This window comes from Oryctolagus cuniculus, chromosome 2 (assembly GCF_051225735.1).
Source record: "Oryctolagus cuniculus isolate XC-2025 breed Fujian yellow rabbit chromosome 2, ASM5122573v1, whole genome shotgun sequence".
Taxonomy (NCBI): domain Eukaryota; kingdom Metazoa; phylum Chordata; class Mammalia; order Lagomorpha; family Leporidae; genus Oryctolagus; species Oryctolagus cuniculus.
In genome coordinates this window covers 186,559,544-186,573,264 of record NC_142868.1, presented here as the reverse complement: position 1 = coordinate 186,573,264, position 13,721 = coordinate 186,559,544, and the positions used below count along the sequence as shown (strand labels likewise).

Genomic DNA, 13,721 nt, shown 5'->3' with positions numbered 1-13,721 from the left:
ATGTCAGTTCATGTGTTTATTTCATGGTTAAATAAGTCCACTGCTGTTATTTCCCCTTTATCACATACTGCAAAAAGGATAAAATATGCTTCACATTTACTCAATGACACTTAGCATTAAGACCTTCTTGGGCCTGACAGTCGAAGTGGAGAAAAGGAAAAGGAGAAAGGGAAGAGAGAAATAAAAAAGAAAAGGCAAATTCAGAGAAAGAAGTAGTAAAAAAGGAAAAGACCAAGAGTCTTTTCAGCAGGGAGGTAGAACACCAATATCAGTGCTCATTCTTCAAACCTATGACAAACTTTAGTAATAGAACCAGGTTAGGTCTCCTGTTCTGGTGATGGTATCTTTTGTTTATTCCTGACAGAACTTGTAAACTATGTGAGAAGAGTTTCATGTGTATTTATTGTAAAGAAAAATTTTGGATGCCTCAAGTACTCCAGAAGCCACTATCTGAAAAGTGTACTCTGCATATGGCAGTATTTGTTCATAATTTTGGTGATTGAGGCATAACCCTCATCTTTCTGAATTTGCCCAGGAGTAATACAGTAGTAGTGCTAATATGAGGTCATGTGTGTTTGTGTGTGTGTCTAATAATTCTGTTCAATAAAGGGCTCCTTGTAATACTTTCTAGAGAACAGATCCTCAGAGAAGTTCTTGCTAACAGCGTTTCAGCTGGTCTGCAGAAGTTCTGACTCCGTCATGAGTGAAATGTATCCATCCCAATTCTCTACTTGCTCTTAGCAGTGTGTAACCCATTAGATGGAACTTACCTGAGGGTAGAGGTAGAGGCTCCACATTAAAATGTCTTCTTGGTCTTCCAAGTCCATTCCCACGGTGCCTATGGCTGGAGAGGCTGCCCAGAAGGAGAGCGTTTTCTCGTCTTCTTGGTAGTGCATATGGAAATCAGTGAACACTGGGCTGGTGATGTCAAGGCGAGCCTCTCCTTCCCAGACCCTGGAAACAGAGAAGAAGGTGAGCCATCCAGAAATGGGTATGGAGATGGTAAAAATTAGTGACTTTTCAAAAGAGGTGAAGTCTCAGTAGAAGTGCCATACTGAAGTCCTTTATATTTGCTGTCTTCCTTGTACTCTGCACTGAAGTCACGATGTGCAAATGTTCCTCTGGTCTTACAGATGAACATGCCATCTTCAATTTTGTGCGTTCCCACAACTGTATAGGAGAGATTTTGTATTTTATTAGGTTAATAACCACACGATGCAGACATTTTCATTGTGAAAACTGAGAGAATTCTATCTTAACTAAATGCCTTATGTTTTAAAACATGCAATGTGCAGTCCATATTGTGTCTAATGAACAGAAGACATTATTTGTCATAAAGTCATTGCAAAAATCTCTTCAAACATTTCATGGAAAATATGTATCACAGAAAGAGCTGTTCACAGATTTCATTTTTTGTACCAAAATATACTCATCTTTTAACTCCATTTCCAAGAATGTTTTGATATACTTTTGTATATGTTTTTGTCTCTTATTTTACATATCACTATAGAGAGTAATTTTGCCTCTGGTCATAACTAATTACTCATATATAATTATTTACTCACAACTCATTAGAAACATGTAATATGTAGGAGAGGAAGCAGGGTATTTCCTTACCATTTAGGTCATATTCCAGGAACTGGATAGTTGAGCTGCATGTGGAATCCAGGAATGTTTCAATATGATCTTCTTTGTTTTTCAAACCAGCACTCCAAGTGACATTATACAGGGGAGAGGCCAACCCAAATTGTGCAGTCAGGGTGCCAAAGAAAGGAATGAAAATTCCAGTAGGTACAGAGAACTTAGTGGAAGGAATCTCAATAGTCTGCTCAGGCACAATGGTGGAAGGCAACTCAAAGTCTGCAATCTTGTTGGCAACATCATTTAGATTCAAAACAGTGCTACCAACTGAAATACTTTTTGGAAGGGTGAATTGGGACACAGTTACCTGAGCTTCAGGTATAGTTATCTCAAAAAATGGAACTGAGTAGTCTTGCAATTCAGAATATTTTGTTAGCACATCAACTTTGGGGAATTTTACATTGGGTAGTATTGATAGGTTGAGAGCAAATGGTGAAGTACTAAGCTTCTTATAGATTTTTATCTCACTGAAGTCAAGTTTGTAGGATGGAACCAGAAGATTTACAAATGGGACTTGGAATGTAGGTGTGACAAGAACTAAGTCTAGATCATTTAGTTTCAGCCCAGGGATGATAAATTTATCTGCCAATTCTTGGACGGGAAGAGAGAAAGCATAGCCATTGGGGTTCTTGGTATATACAAGGGCAGTTGAGGCACGAAGATACTGTCTTCTGCTGGTGCTGGTGGTGACATCCAGCTTCAGGAGGTCCCATGCACTCTTGTCATAAACTGGTATGATGATATTTTTGAGGAATGACAGGTGTCCTTCTAAGGATCCTGCAATGTCAAGACGTGTCTCTCTTGGGTCGTTGGAAAGCTGCACGTTGTTCTGAAGAGAGCTCAAATTAAACTGGACCTCACTTTTCCAGATGACCTTCTGGTTCTTAGTATTGGCATTCAGGGCCACTTCCTGGTCAAGGTAAGTGGTATCAAGGAGACAGTTGGGCTGACTTGCATGGATCTGGACAAGAGCTGACATTGTCCATGGGGAGAGTTCCAAGGTGGCTTTGCTTGCTTGTTCTCCATGTGTGTGAAAGAAATGTTCTATCTGTAAGCTGTTTTTTGCATTGTGCTCCCAAATGGCATAGATACGTTGGAGAGTGGCTTCTCCAGCAAAATTCTCTTTTACTTCAAGGTTCCAGATATCATGTAATTTGGAAGCCCCTTGAAGCTTCACTGAAGACCGAGTGCCCTTGGAATTCAAATAAGTGCTGGCCTCACTGGCAATAGCTCCTGAGTATTCTTGTGAAAGGAATGAACCCTTGATGTCTCCTTTGGAAGATGACTCAATGGAAAAGTAAGAAGTGAGGCTTTCTAAGCTAAGTTTGTGTTTAACTTCCCCTTTAGCAGTAGAGCTGAGTTTTGGAAAATTGAAGTCATACTTTAATTCAATGGATGAAGAGATGGTAGGTTTTGACTTGGTATTTCCATTAAATTCTTGCTTGAAATTGGTTCTCAAAATTGGAGTTTGGACGTCTGCAGTTGTTGTCGATGAGGCTTCCATGTTTTTCTTGGTTAAGCTAATGGTACTGTCATGAGTGCCTCCCAGAAATTTGTTATTCAGAGACAGAGTTGTGGCTAACTTCAACCCTCTTTTCCTCGTCAAACTTGAGGTGCCCTCTAATTTGTACTGTAGTGCATCAATGACAGATGAAGAGGAAGAAAGGATATGGGCAACAATGTCTGATTGGTTATAAAGTCCAGCATTGGTATTCAGTGTAATGATCGTTGATTTGAAGGAAAATTCATAGGTAATGTTGCCCATGGCTGGAATAAAAATATTGTTAATGGTTTTCAATTCCTTGAAATCTGGAAGAGAGACCTTGAGTAGATTCCTGGGGACATGGAAGACTGGCAGCTCTAGGGATGGCAGAGCCAATGTATATGAAGGCACATAGAAGCTTGAATCCAGGATGGTGACATTGGGGGTGCTTATTGATTTTGGGATCACATGACTGAATGCTGACGTCTCTATTGTGAGTGGAGATACTTCAATATTGAAAATTGGAATAATGTATCCAGGAGTCTGAAAGGTCCTGGGGAGCCTGTTGAGCGATTTTTCAACTTTGTACTTATCAAACTTAATTTTTGCTTCATTATAAGATTTAGTGAGAAAATCCAATGCGTTGTCTCCGATGTTCTGTAAATGTCCACTGAAGGAGTTGATGTTCTGACTGATAAACTTGTAAAATGCACCCAAAGGAATTGCGATGGAGTGCTTCTCTTTGTTTTTCTTATATTTAGCATTTATGTTTAAGTCAAATGATTGCTTTGTTGTCTTCAAGAATTCCTTCAAGCCTGTTTTTTCCCATAAGGAGAAATCTTTCAGTGGTGGAGTGGTGAGCGTTGTGTAAGGGAGATTTATTTCAGGAATTGTTAAAGGAATGTTTAAGAAATCCAGATTGGCCTCTCCATTTATTCCCATGTGCGCCTCAATGCTGTTCTCATCGTTTCCAACAGAGAAATTTTGATTGTATTTATACTGGTTGAACCTGGCATTTGCCTGCCAGTTTGCTTGCTGGGCACTAGGATTCAGAAACAGTGCATAGTTATTCAGGAAGTTTATCTTACCTGTTAATTTTAATGGAAAACTAACTTTCAAATTCCCTTCATTATTTGTGGATGCAACAATCTCAAATGGCTGTGCTGAAATGGAAAGAGAATTTTTCAAAGTTCCAGTAACTTTTCCATTTAAAAGAGCAACATGGTTGCCAGTCACCTCTGCCTTCCCTTCTCCAAGCAGCGCTGTGCCTTTAGCACTTAGAATGCTGTGGCCCATATGCTGAGATTCAATGTGTGACTGAATTTCAAATTTAGAAAAGTTGAAGAAGTCAGAATGGTAAGCCAAATTTTGGTTTACTCTTAGGTGTTTGCTGTTGATGTTATTGGACAATCCAAAAGAAGTGATGGGTCCTTTTACAGTGAAGCCAATTTGTGACTCATGTGTTCCCTCATCTGAAAATTTGGGGCAGGCCCATTTCCATGTCCCTGTTCCAGAAGAAGTCCAGGTCACATGTCCCGCTTCCAATAGTGTCTTGATCTCATTATGCAGGTCAGCCTGACTGGAAATGTCCAGACTGGGGACGTTCAGTATGTGGGAGTAGTTTGTGGTGCTCTCCAGAGTAAGCTGATTGTTTATCTTGAAAATCACAGAATTATTAAGCTTCACTGTATTTTTTTCTGTGTGTAAACTTGCCACTGTGTCAGACTTTCCCTCAATAGCATTTCTGAAAAATAGAAGTTCACTCTCATGCTCTGTGCTTAGGTACTTGCTGGAGAACTTCATGGATTCCTTGAGAAACGGTGGATTAATCTTAGAGTTTGAGAGTTGTGCATCTGCTTGAAAAGCAAAATTGAGAACTTCTAATTTAGACTGTCCTTTGGCAGCAATGGAAGCTGCAATCTCTACTTTCTCTACTGAAGTAGTTTTATTCTTTATGTCGGCATTTGCATCTAATGTGAAAAGGGGAGACTGGATTTTCAAAACACTATACAGTTTGCCAAGAGTAGGTACTTGGACAGTGTGTGAGATGTGGGGAAGCTGGAATTCTGGTATGTGAAGGTCAGGAACTTGAAGATCTTTAAGGCTGAGATTTGGGAGTATGAATTCTGGAATTGTGATTTCTGGTACACGGAAGTTCGGCAGGGTGATTCTAGCAAGAAGGGTATCCACCTTCAGATCCTTCAGATACACTTCTGGAATTGGCCATTGCAGCTCACTGTTCAGCATTTGGTCAATGGTCCTGATGAACCTCACTTTTATTTCTACTAAGTCAATTGTAAAGGAAGGGATGTGGAAGGTGCCGAGGATTGTAAATTCTGGTGTAGAAAACCTGGATGGGATTTTTATGTCTTTCAACTCTTTGAAATTTATTTGAACTGATGGAATCCTCAAATCTGTGAAGGGGACTGTGAAGTCAGGAGTCTGGAAGGTAGCTTTCCGAAGAGCATGGAGGCTGACTTCAAAGGCAGGCATGGTCCCAATGATGGTCTGGATTTCAGGAACAGTAAATCCTTGTTCTACCAATGCTTTCAGGTTTTCAGCCCAGTCTTGGATGGAATACTGCTCTGCAAAGTCAGTAAGGTTCTTAGCAGCAAGACTCCACCAATCAGAAATGTAGGTGACAAGAGTGCTGTAAACTTGGCCTACCAGAGACAAATATCGTGCCAATTCCCGCTGAATGTCCATTTGATAAACTCTGTCTCGTATATCTTCTAGAGTCTCTAGGAATTTGGCTTTCATGTGAATCAAAGATATGGAATTTAAAGCCTCTTGTAACCCATCGATGAATAAGGTTACTTTAGTGTCCCTTAGTCTTTCCAGACAGTCCAAGACCATGGCCTTGATGTCCTCGACAAACAGTTTTAGTGCTTCAGCTTTCTGTGATATTTCCAGAGCCTGTATTTCACCATTGATCATCTGAGTCAGCTCACGGATTTTGCTGTTGGTTTCATCTACAAACTGGTGGTAATCAAATGATTTTAATTTCCTCACCAACATGTCAATGAATCTGTTTACTTCTTCAATTAATTTTTCAAAAGACAATGCTTTAAGCTGCTTGACAGCATCATCTACAAACCCAACTAACTTCTCAAAGTAATCTTGTATCTCAACTCGTTGCAGGACATTGCTTAATTTCTGAACAGTATCCTTCAGCTTGTATTGTTGGGCCAAGTCTACCAGTCTATCCACTATGTTCTGGATTTGTTGGTCTACTTCATATTTCTTAATTAATTCATGAGCTGTGGCTCTAAAAGTATTGATTTTGTCAATTACTTCAAAATTTTCAATAATATTTATAACAAAGTATTTGAAATGTTCAATAATGTCCTTTATTATACGAAATGGAATTGTAGTTCTCAATTGATCTAAAAGCACTCTGACATCAATAGCCTCAATCTGTTGTTTCAGTTTTTCAGCCAGGTATGGGATGTTTGTATTCTGAATCTGTGTCTTAAACTGTTGCAATATTTCTTGTATCCAGATTCTGACTTGATACTTGGTATCCACATTTTGAATCCAAGATGCAGTACTACTTCCAATTTTGTTAAAATCAATAGCTTCAATAAACAAATATAAATTATGGATTGATTTAATTAAATGTGCACGGATATGATAACGTTCATCAAGAATTTTTAATTTTTCCATGATTTGATCTATAATACTAGCTATAGCTATTTTAAAATCATGTAGATCAAAATTATCTTTAATATACTGATCAAATTGTATCACATATGTCTGAAGTTGAGACAGTTTTTCATTTAAGTTGATTTTGGCATTATCCAATGCAGTTTGTATATCATTCTCTGTAATTTTATAATTTTTTGTGAAAGTAGTTAGTTTCTCCTTGGCACTGGAAACTTGTCTCTCCCAATTGAATGTACTCAGATAATCATTAACTTGCTGTGGGAGTTTTCCCAGGGTTGTTCTGTATCTCCTTAGAAACGGATCAATATTGATGCGTTTCAATTCTCTTTGTATGGTTTCCAGTACAGTTATAATTACCATGCGATTCTTCTCAAAGTATTTTGGCAGGCTATTAAGGAATGGGAGGTTGATAGTATGAACATCTTGGTTCTTATCATACTTTACAAAAGAAACAATTGTGAATTCTTGGGGCTTGTCAATAGCATCTTTCATCTTTAAGGCATCGATGATATTGATGGGCTCACTGAGTAAAAGTGGCACTTTAATCGGGGTGTCTAGCATCGTCAGATCAGCTAGAACTCGTCCACTAAGCTCCACTCCGATTTTGTCTTTAGTGTTGTAGGCATCAAAGTCCTGGCTGTACTCATTGTTGTTGATTTGGGTCTTGAGTTTCCAGGTCCCTCTCTGCTCAGCCGGGGTAAGCAGGGCACTGACTTTGTGATCAAGGGTTGTACTGACACTTCCCCTGGTCAAGAGATGGTGCCTTATAGATCCTTGGTAGTCATGAGAGAAAGTAAAGGCCAAAGGTTCTGCTTTCAACAGGAACTTGCTGTACAGCTTCCCAGTGTGTTCTCCCCAAAGAACCAATTTCCCATTGCCATTTGTAAGTGTATCGATGGTCAGGGTGAATGGGGCCAGTACAGAGTGGAAAACGTTGTTGAAGTGCAGGGAGTCTGAATTGTAATTTGTACTGACATCAACAGATGAAGCCAATCCTGCAATGTCTGTGTTGATCCGATGGTTAAATCTCATATCCTGGACTTTAGCCACTGTTTCTGCTTTATAACTTGCGGATAAGTCAGCATAAGAAATGATGTAGCTGTGTTTTATTTCATCATTTTGGTAGGCTCCTTTTAGGTCACCAGCCATGTTCAGCTTCAGGGGTTCTAGCCGTAATTTCCCACTGCTGGTCAGACCAAAAGTACTGTATTTTAGGTCATTGTTTACGGTAGTTACAAGAGAATAGGGCTGTAGCTGTAAATTGAAATTTTGCTTATAAAACTTGTCTGAACTGTAAATGTTGTCAAGTTTTGAAGATAACTCCAAGGATAAGCCTACGATGTTCAGATTGTTTGTGTAGTCAAATTTCATTCCAGCATAGGCACCCATCATGTCATTTGAAAGCTTTAGTCCCTCTTTGCTGATCTTGAAGTTGAAAATGTTCTTGCTGTCAGCACCCAGAATCATGGCCTGGTAAGCGCTTCCCAGGGATAACTCTGTGAGGGTAGCTTTCCCATCTAGGCTGAATTTTGCATTGTGTTCCTTGAAGCGGCCATTTGTTGCTAATTTCATAGATGCCCCAGAAAGGGCAAGCTCTGCGTTCAGCTCATTCTCCAGCATCAGGGGACTGTACCTCAAGCTGGTTGTTGCACTGGTAGATACTCCATTTTGGCCAATTCTTAGAGTTGCCTTGTGAGCAGCAGTATTCATTTTGTCAGTGCCCAAGATGTCAGCATTTAATTCAAGACCATGGGTATTCAACAACCCAGAAAGCAGGGTGAAGAACCTCAGTGACTTGTAATCAGCCTGATACTCAGCACGTAGCAATGCATTTTGCTTGGAGAAGGTAAGATCCACTTTGTTTGAAGTGGCAAACTCCTCATACTTGCCATTGGTATCCGATTTCAGAGTCAGCTCATAGTTCTCATACTTCAGGGAAGCAGTATTTTTGAAGATGCCTCCCTGGAGATCAGAGGTGGAGGCAAGGGAGAGGGTTCCATCTTGATACCTTCCAGTAATCTGGTTGGTGCCCTGGAAATAGGAGGAGTTGAACTTCAGATTGGACTCTCCACTTAGCCAGCCTGTGGTCAGATCTCTCTGACAAGACAGACCATATGTGCCTTTAGCATAGAACGAAGAGGCTCTGAACTGCCCATCCATCTTGACTTCCTTGACATACAATTGCTGTTTCTTCTTTGAGTCCAATTGGACTGAGGCAGACATTTGTGGTCCCCAGGTACTGGATGCATCAAATGTTAGTAAACCTTTTGAGGCTGGGTTGCTTCCTACTTTCTCTACATGACTGAATTTAATATTGGAATGTAGAAATTTGTGGTGTAGAGCTCCATCACATGATAATGTGAATGTATTCCTGTGGTCATACGTTGTTTCTCCAGATCCTAATAAAAAAAGTCAAAGATACAGTGGTTAACATATGTAAGAAATCCCCAGAACTATCTATATCTTGAAAACATTTCAATAACAAAGTCCTGTTTATCTGCGTCAGTCATGCGACAGACTCCTTTGTCTGTAATGGTAACTGTAAAATTTGATAAAAGGCATTCCTCTAGGAAGACTTCCCTGTCTACAGTGGGTCTTGTTGGGCTCCCTTATCAAATTTTCCCATGTGCCTTACACTTGTATGCTAGATCATAGCATTTTTCATACTGAACCATGATTGATTGTTTATCTGTCTTCCTTCCTTATTTTTTGAAAAAAAATGTACATTTACTTAAAAATGAGCAGATGCACAAAAGTTTTATGTGATGTTTTGATACATGTATACATTGTATTATGTCTAATAGAATAGATATTTCTCCTCAAAAATTTAACATTTCTTTATGGTGAAAACTTTGTTGTTTCTGCCTAGTATTTAATGTATATTGTATACTTAATAAGATGCTCTGTTAGTCGAATGAATCAGAAGATCCCCAAGTACCAGGGACACTACCAGCAAGAAAGCCACGTTTTTTCCTCTCTAGAGGAGGCACTTCCATCAGAGGCTGCAGTGCATCATCCCTGTGCCCCTTTGAGCATGGCTCACCTTGCACACTGTAGGAAAGCAGATCAACCACGGAGTCAGCCTTCACATGGTATCGAGCTCGAAGAATAAATTGGTCTGCGCTGGTGTTGCCACCAGTGTAGGAGGCAGACCAGTTGTACAGATTGCTGTAGATATTTGTGGAGAGGTCTAGAATACCCAGGAGAGGTACTCGCAGTTGATACAACTTGGGAATGGTAAAAGTGGGGACTTGGAACTCTTGAGGTGGAATGTAGAATCCCACAGAATGGAAGTTGAGTGCTGGTGTCCTAATAGTCTTCAACATCTTTAGATCTTTGAAAGATTTGCCACCAAAAGGCAAAGGAATCTCAATTTTCACAGTGTTCTTGTTCAAGGTGTATTTGACCCGGCCATCACTGAAATGAACAACAAAAGACAGTGTCCTCAATCAGACATCAAGAACTCAAAAGTGCTCTGTCATCTGGTTTTATGAGCAGTACTGTGACTAGCCCATTCCAGAAGCCAACCTGCACGCATCCTCTTGGTTCTTAAACCTGGGTCCCTTTGCTTTTACCTCTACTTTCAAGCACTCAAATCCTTTCAAAACCCTTCCCAAAGCCATTCCTTATCATGAACTTCCCACATCAGTCCTGCCAATTTCTCTCATTCTTAGAGTATTGATACAGTCCTTTGCATCTATCTCAAAGAGCATGTCATCATTCTGCTTATGTGATTAGTTATTTGTTCATTTGTTGATGTCTTGGCACAGAGGGGAAGCTTGATACATGTCTGCTAAACTGAAATGAGATCGCATGAAATGTGGAAAGCACACAGGTGTGAGAGTCAGTAAACTTGGTTTATAGTTTTTGCTTCTACTGATTGGTGGTGTTATCTTAGTGAACTGCTCTGCGTCTCACTGATGTTATCTGACATGGTGGTGTTAATAGTGCCCTCTTCCTGAACTCAGAGATGGCCTTGGATATCAAATGGGGGGGAAAAAAAAAACCAAACAGCTCAGAGCATGTTGCAGTCTTCTCAATACTGTGCATAATAGACTATTATGATAACTTCTAAAAATAAAGTTGGTAAGCAGGGTTTAAATGTGATAAGCAAATGAACTGGCCATTGTGTACTCCAAAAGTGGATGACAGCTGCCTACCCAGAATCCTCTTAGTAAGAGGAGGAGGATGGAGAGCCACTATGCTCCCTTCAGTGTTTAGGTTCTAGAGGTCAAGGAAGCATCCTGGGTCCTCTGAAGCTGTCAGCTTTTTCTCTTAGTGTCACTAGACTTTGTCCACACCAGCGTTTAGACATTCATCAGCCTTTGAAATGTTGCTGTCCAGACATTGACTATAGAGAGCCCGTGTGACACAGGCCACTTGTTTCCTTAACCGTGAGGATAACACTGAGAACAGTCAGTCTGGAAAAGGCGATCATCTTTTGAGCTAATGCTTGGGGTTTTTATTTTCATGAAATAAAGCAATCAAAGCATTAGCTGTATTTTTGTAAATATAGAAACGGACCAGGCAGTTTGAAATCTGTCTTCCCTGTAAGGATTCAACTGCATTGCTCAGCTGAAACACCCTCTCAGAATGCTGCCTTTATTCAGCGCTCAGGGGCTGTTGTGATCCTCCATAACTCAACAGCAAGGCACCAGGCAGCAGTCCTCCAGCTCCCCTCAAATCCTTCCCAAACGAGTCTACCCCAGACTGGAAAATGGGGGTGTTTGTTTACAATGGAAGAAGGTTGAACAACTTTCAAACTAAGGTTGTCGTACCCAAATCCCCCAGTTACTTTTGTACAGTCTTCCTGACCTGGTTCTTGTTCACTCTCTGACCTCACATTTAATAATGCAAAAATGCCACAGTGCTTAGGTCATGGCTATTCATCTCCTTAAAGTGCTTAAACTATTTCTCTCAAAAATTTAAATGAAACAAAGTTTAAACACAGGAGGTGAAATCCTCATTTACTTTGCATGGCTCAAGGATCTCTGGTTTCTTCTTTTACCTTTTTAAGAAGAGGTTTTCTGGGATGTGGAAATCTGGCAATCCCATTTTCTGGAGGTTCAACTCTTGGAGGCCACTGAGGTGATCTTGCAGAGTCTGGGCATAAGGAAGACTCCTGGATGCCTTTTGAAGCCACGAGTTTGTTGCCTGCAAAATGATAAAATGTTTTCAGTAACTAGCATAGATTAACCTCAAAGTACAATTAACATTAGGTGTTAATCCAGCTTTGACAAATCAGTCACTTAGTGCATCTTTGAATGCGTCCCTGAACTTGATTCAGAGTTGAGGATGTAATGAGCACTCATAACCATGCATTTATCTTGCTGGCTTATTTATACTTACAACTATTAATTTGGAACCCATGTGCCGGAAGGTCATGTCTGTTTGAGGAACTCTGTAATCCAAAAGATTATTGGCATACGCATGAAAGCTGCGAGGATAATCAGACAGATCTACAGGGAAATTGGAAGCCATTTTTTTGGTATCCACATTGGTGCCTGTGTTCCATTCAAATTCAATCTTCTCATCATCTGAAAATAAACATGTGAAATAGTTGTCAGTGATCCTCGCTCATTTCATGACCATGGCTATCACCGACTCAGAGTGCCCTTGGGACCATTCACGTGGAGGGAGAGGCACATACCATAACGCCATGCCACCCTCTTGGAAAGTGTTGAGCCGTAAGCAGTAGCAGATGAGTCCATTTGGAGGAGCAGTTTTGCAGGGGACCAGTGGGTGAGGATCTCACTTCTGGCCTCCGCTTGTAGACGGGGTATGGAAATAACACCTTTGATTTTCCCTTCTCCCTTCATGTCACAGCTATTGAAAAGAAAATTAAGTGACATCAATGATTTTTTTTTCATCCCAAGGAGATACACATCCCAAGGAGATACACAGATACTAACAACAGTTAGTAGTTCCATTTGTGGTGACAAAAATCAGATGCATTAATGGACCCAAGAAACAACCATAGATAGATCAAACTTATTAGCTTCCACAGCCAACTTTCAGCACAAGTTTATGACTCTGCCGGGAGATATATGGGGAAAGAGATGCTTTTTGATAGTTTTTTGAATGCTGCTCTGCCATTTACTAGCCGTGTGGCCTTGGTCAAATGATTTAACCATTCTGAGCTGTCGTTTCCTTGTACATAAAACAGAGAAATTCATACCTGCCTTGCAGCTTATTGGGAAGACTGAGATAATTTCTTTGAAGCACTCAGCACAGAGCTTGATACATGAATAATAAGTGCCTAATAAATTGTAGAAGATTCAACTGGACATGTGCAGAGGTTCAAGATGTTGACAGCTGCACTCGGGTTGTGGACCAAGGGCATACCTGGCTTGGTCACCTTGAAGGCTGAAGAGGGAGAAGGGACAGTACCACCAGATCCTGCAGCTCAGGAGAGCTCAGGTCACAGCATCCTGTGCCTTCCTTACCTTATGTGGCCCATGAGGGTGACCTCAGTGATTTTCTTGTTCTGAATGTCCAGGGTGAGCTTGTAGGCCTTTTTGTCCTTCTCAGATTCATCATTAAGTCTGAGGATTGTGCCAAAGTCAACGTCAAAATCTGGAATTTGGATGTCACTGGACAAAGTCCTACTCTGCCGATTGTATTTGAACATCATGGTAGCCTCACTCTGCTTCACACCTGAAAGAGTGTACAAGAGAATAAAGGAATATGTGCAGAAGTCACGCTTAGGAGGCACAGAGGGAAAGAGGCTGAACAGCCATAAGTCCTCAATGTGCTCAAACAAGGGCACAGTTCAGGACTTTACCTGACATTTTTAGCTAGTGGTGTTCATATACTCATGCAATCTGCAGGTATTTGTTGATGACCTATAAAGTGCTGGGCACTGTTCCTTGCCCTCATGGACCTTGCCTTCTGGTGGGGGTATATGCACAGTAATCAAATAAACTATTTA

The 13,721-nt window shown here is 40.5% G+C and overlaps 1 protein-coding gene across 1 annotated transcript in view; it reads right to left on the bottom strand.

Moving 5' to 3' along the window:
* Positions 1-13,721, bottom strand: part of APOB (apolipoprotein B) — a 38,971-nt gene that overhangs the window by 2,086 nt on the left and 23,164 nt on the right. Inside the window, exons 21-28 of the mRNA XM_008254783.5 lie at positions 13,237-13,447; positions 12,441-12,616; positions 12,140-12,327; positions 11,799-11,944; positions 9,834-10,207; positions 1,618-9,189; positions 1,056-1,170; positions 771-954 (exon numbers count right to left, since the gene is read on the bottom strand). Coding sequence (XP_008253005.4) covers positions 771-954; positions 1,056-1,170; positions 1,618-9,189; positions 9,834-10,207; positions 11,799-11,944; positions 12,140-12,327; positions 12,441-12,616; positions 13,237-13,447 — 8,966 coding nt within the window. The remainder of the gene's footprint in view (positions 1-770; positions 955-1,055; positions 1,171-1,617; positions 9,190-9,833; positions 10,208-11,798; positions 11,945-12,139; positions 12,328-12,440; positions 12,617-13,236; positions 13,448-13,721) is intronic.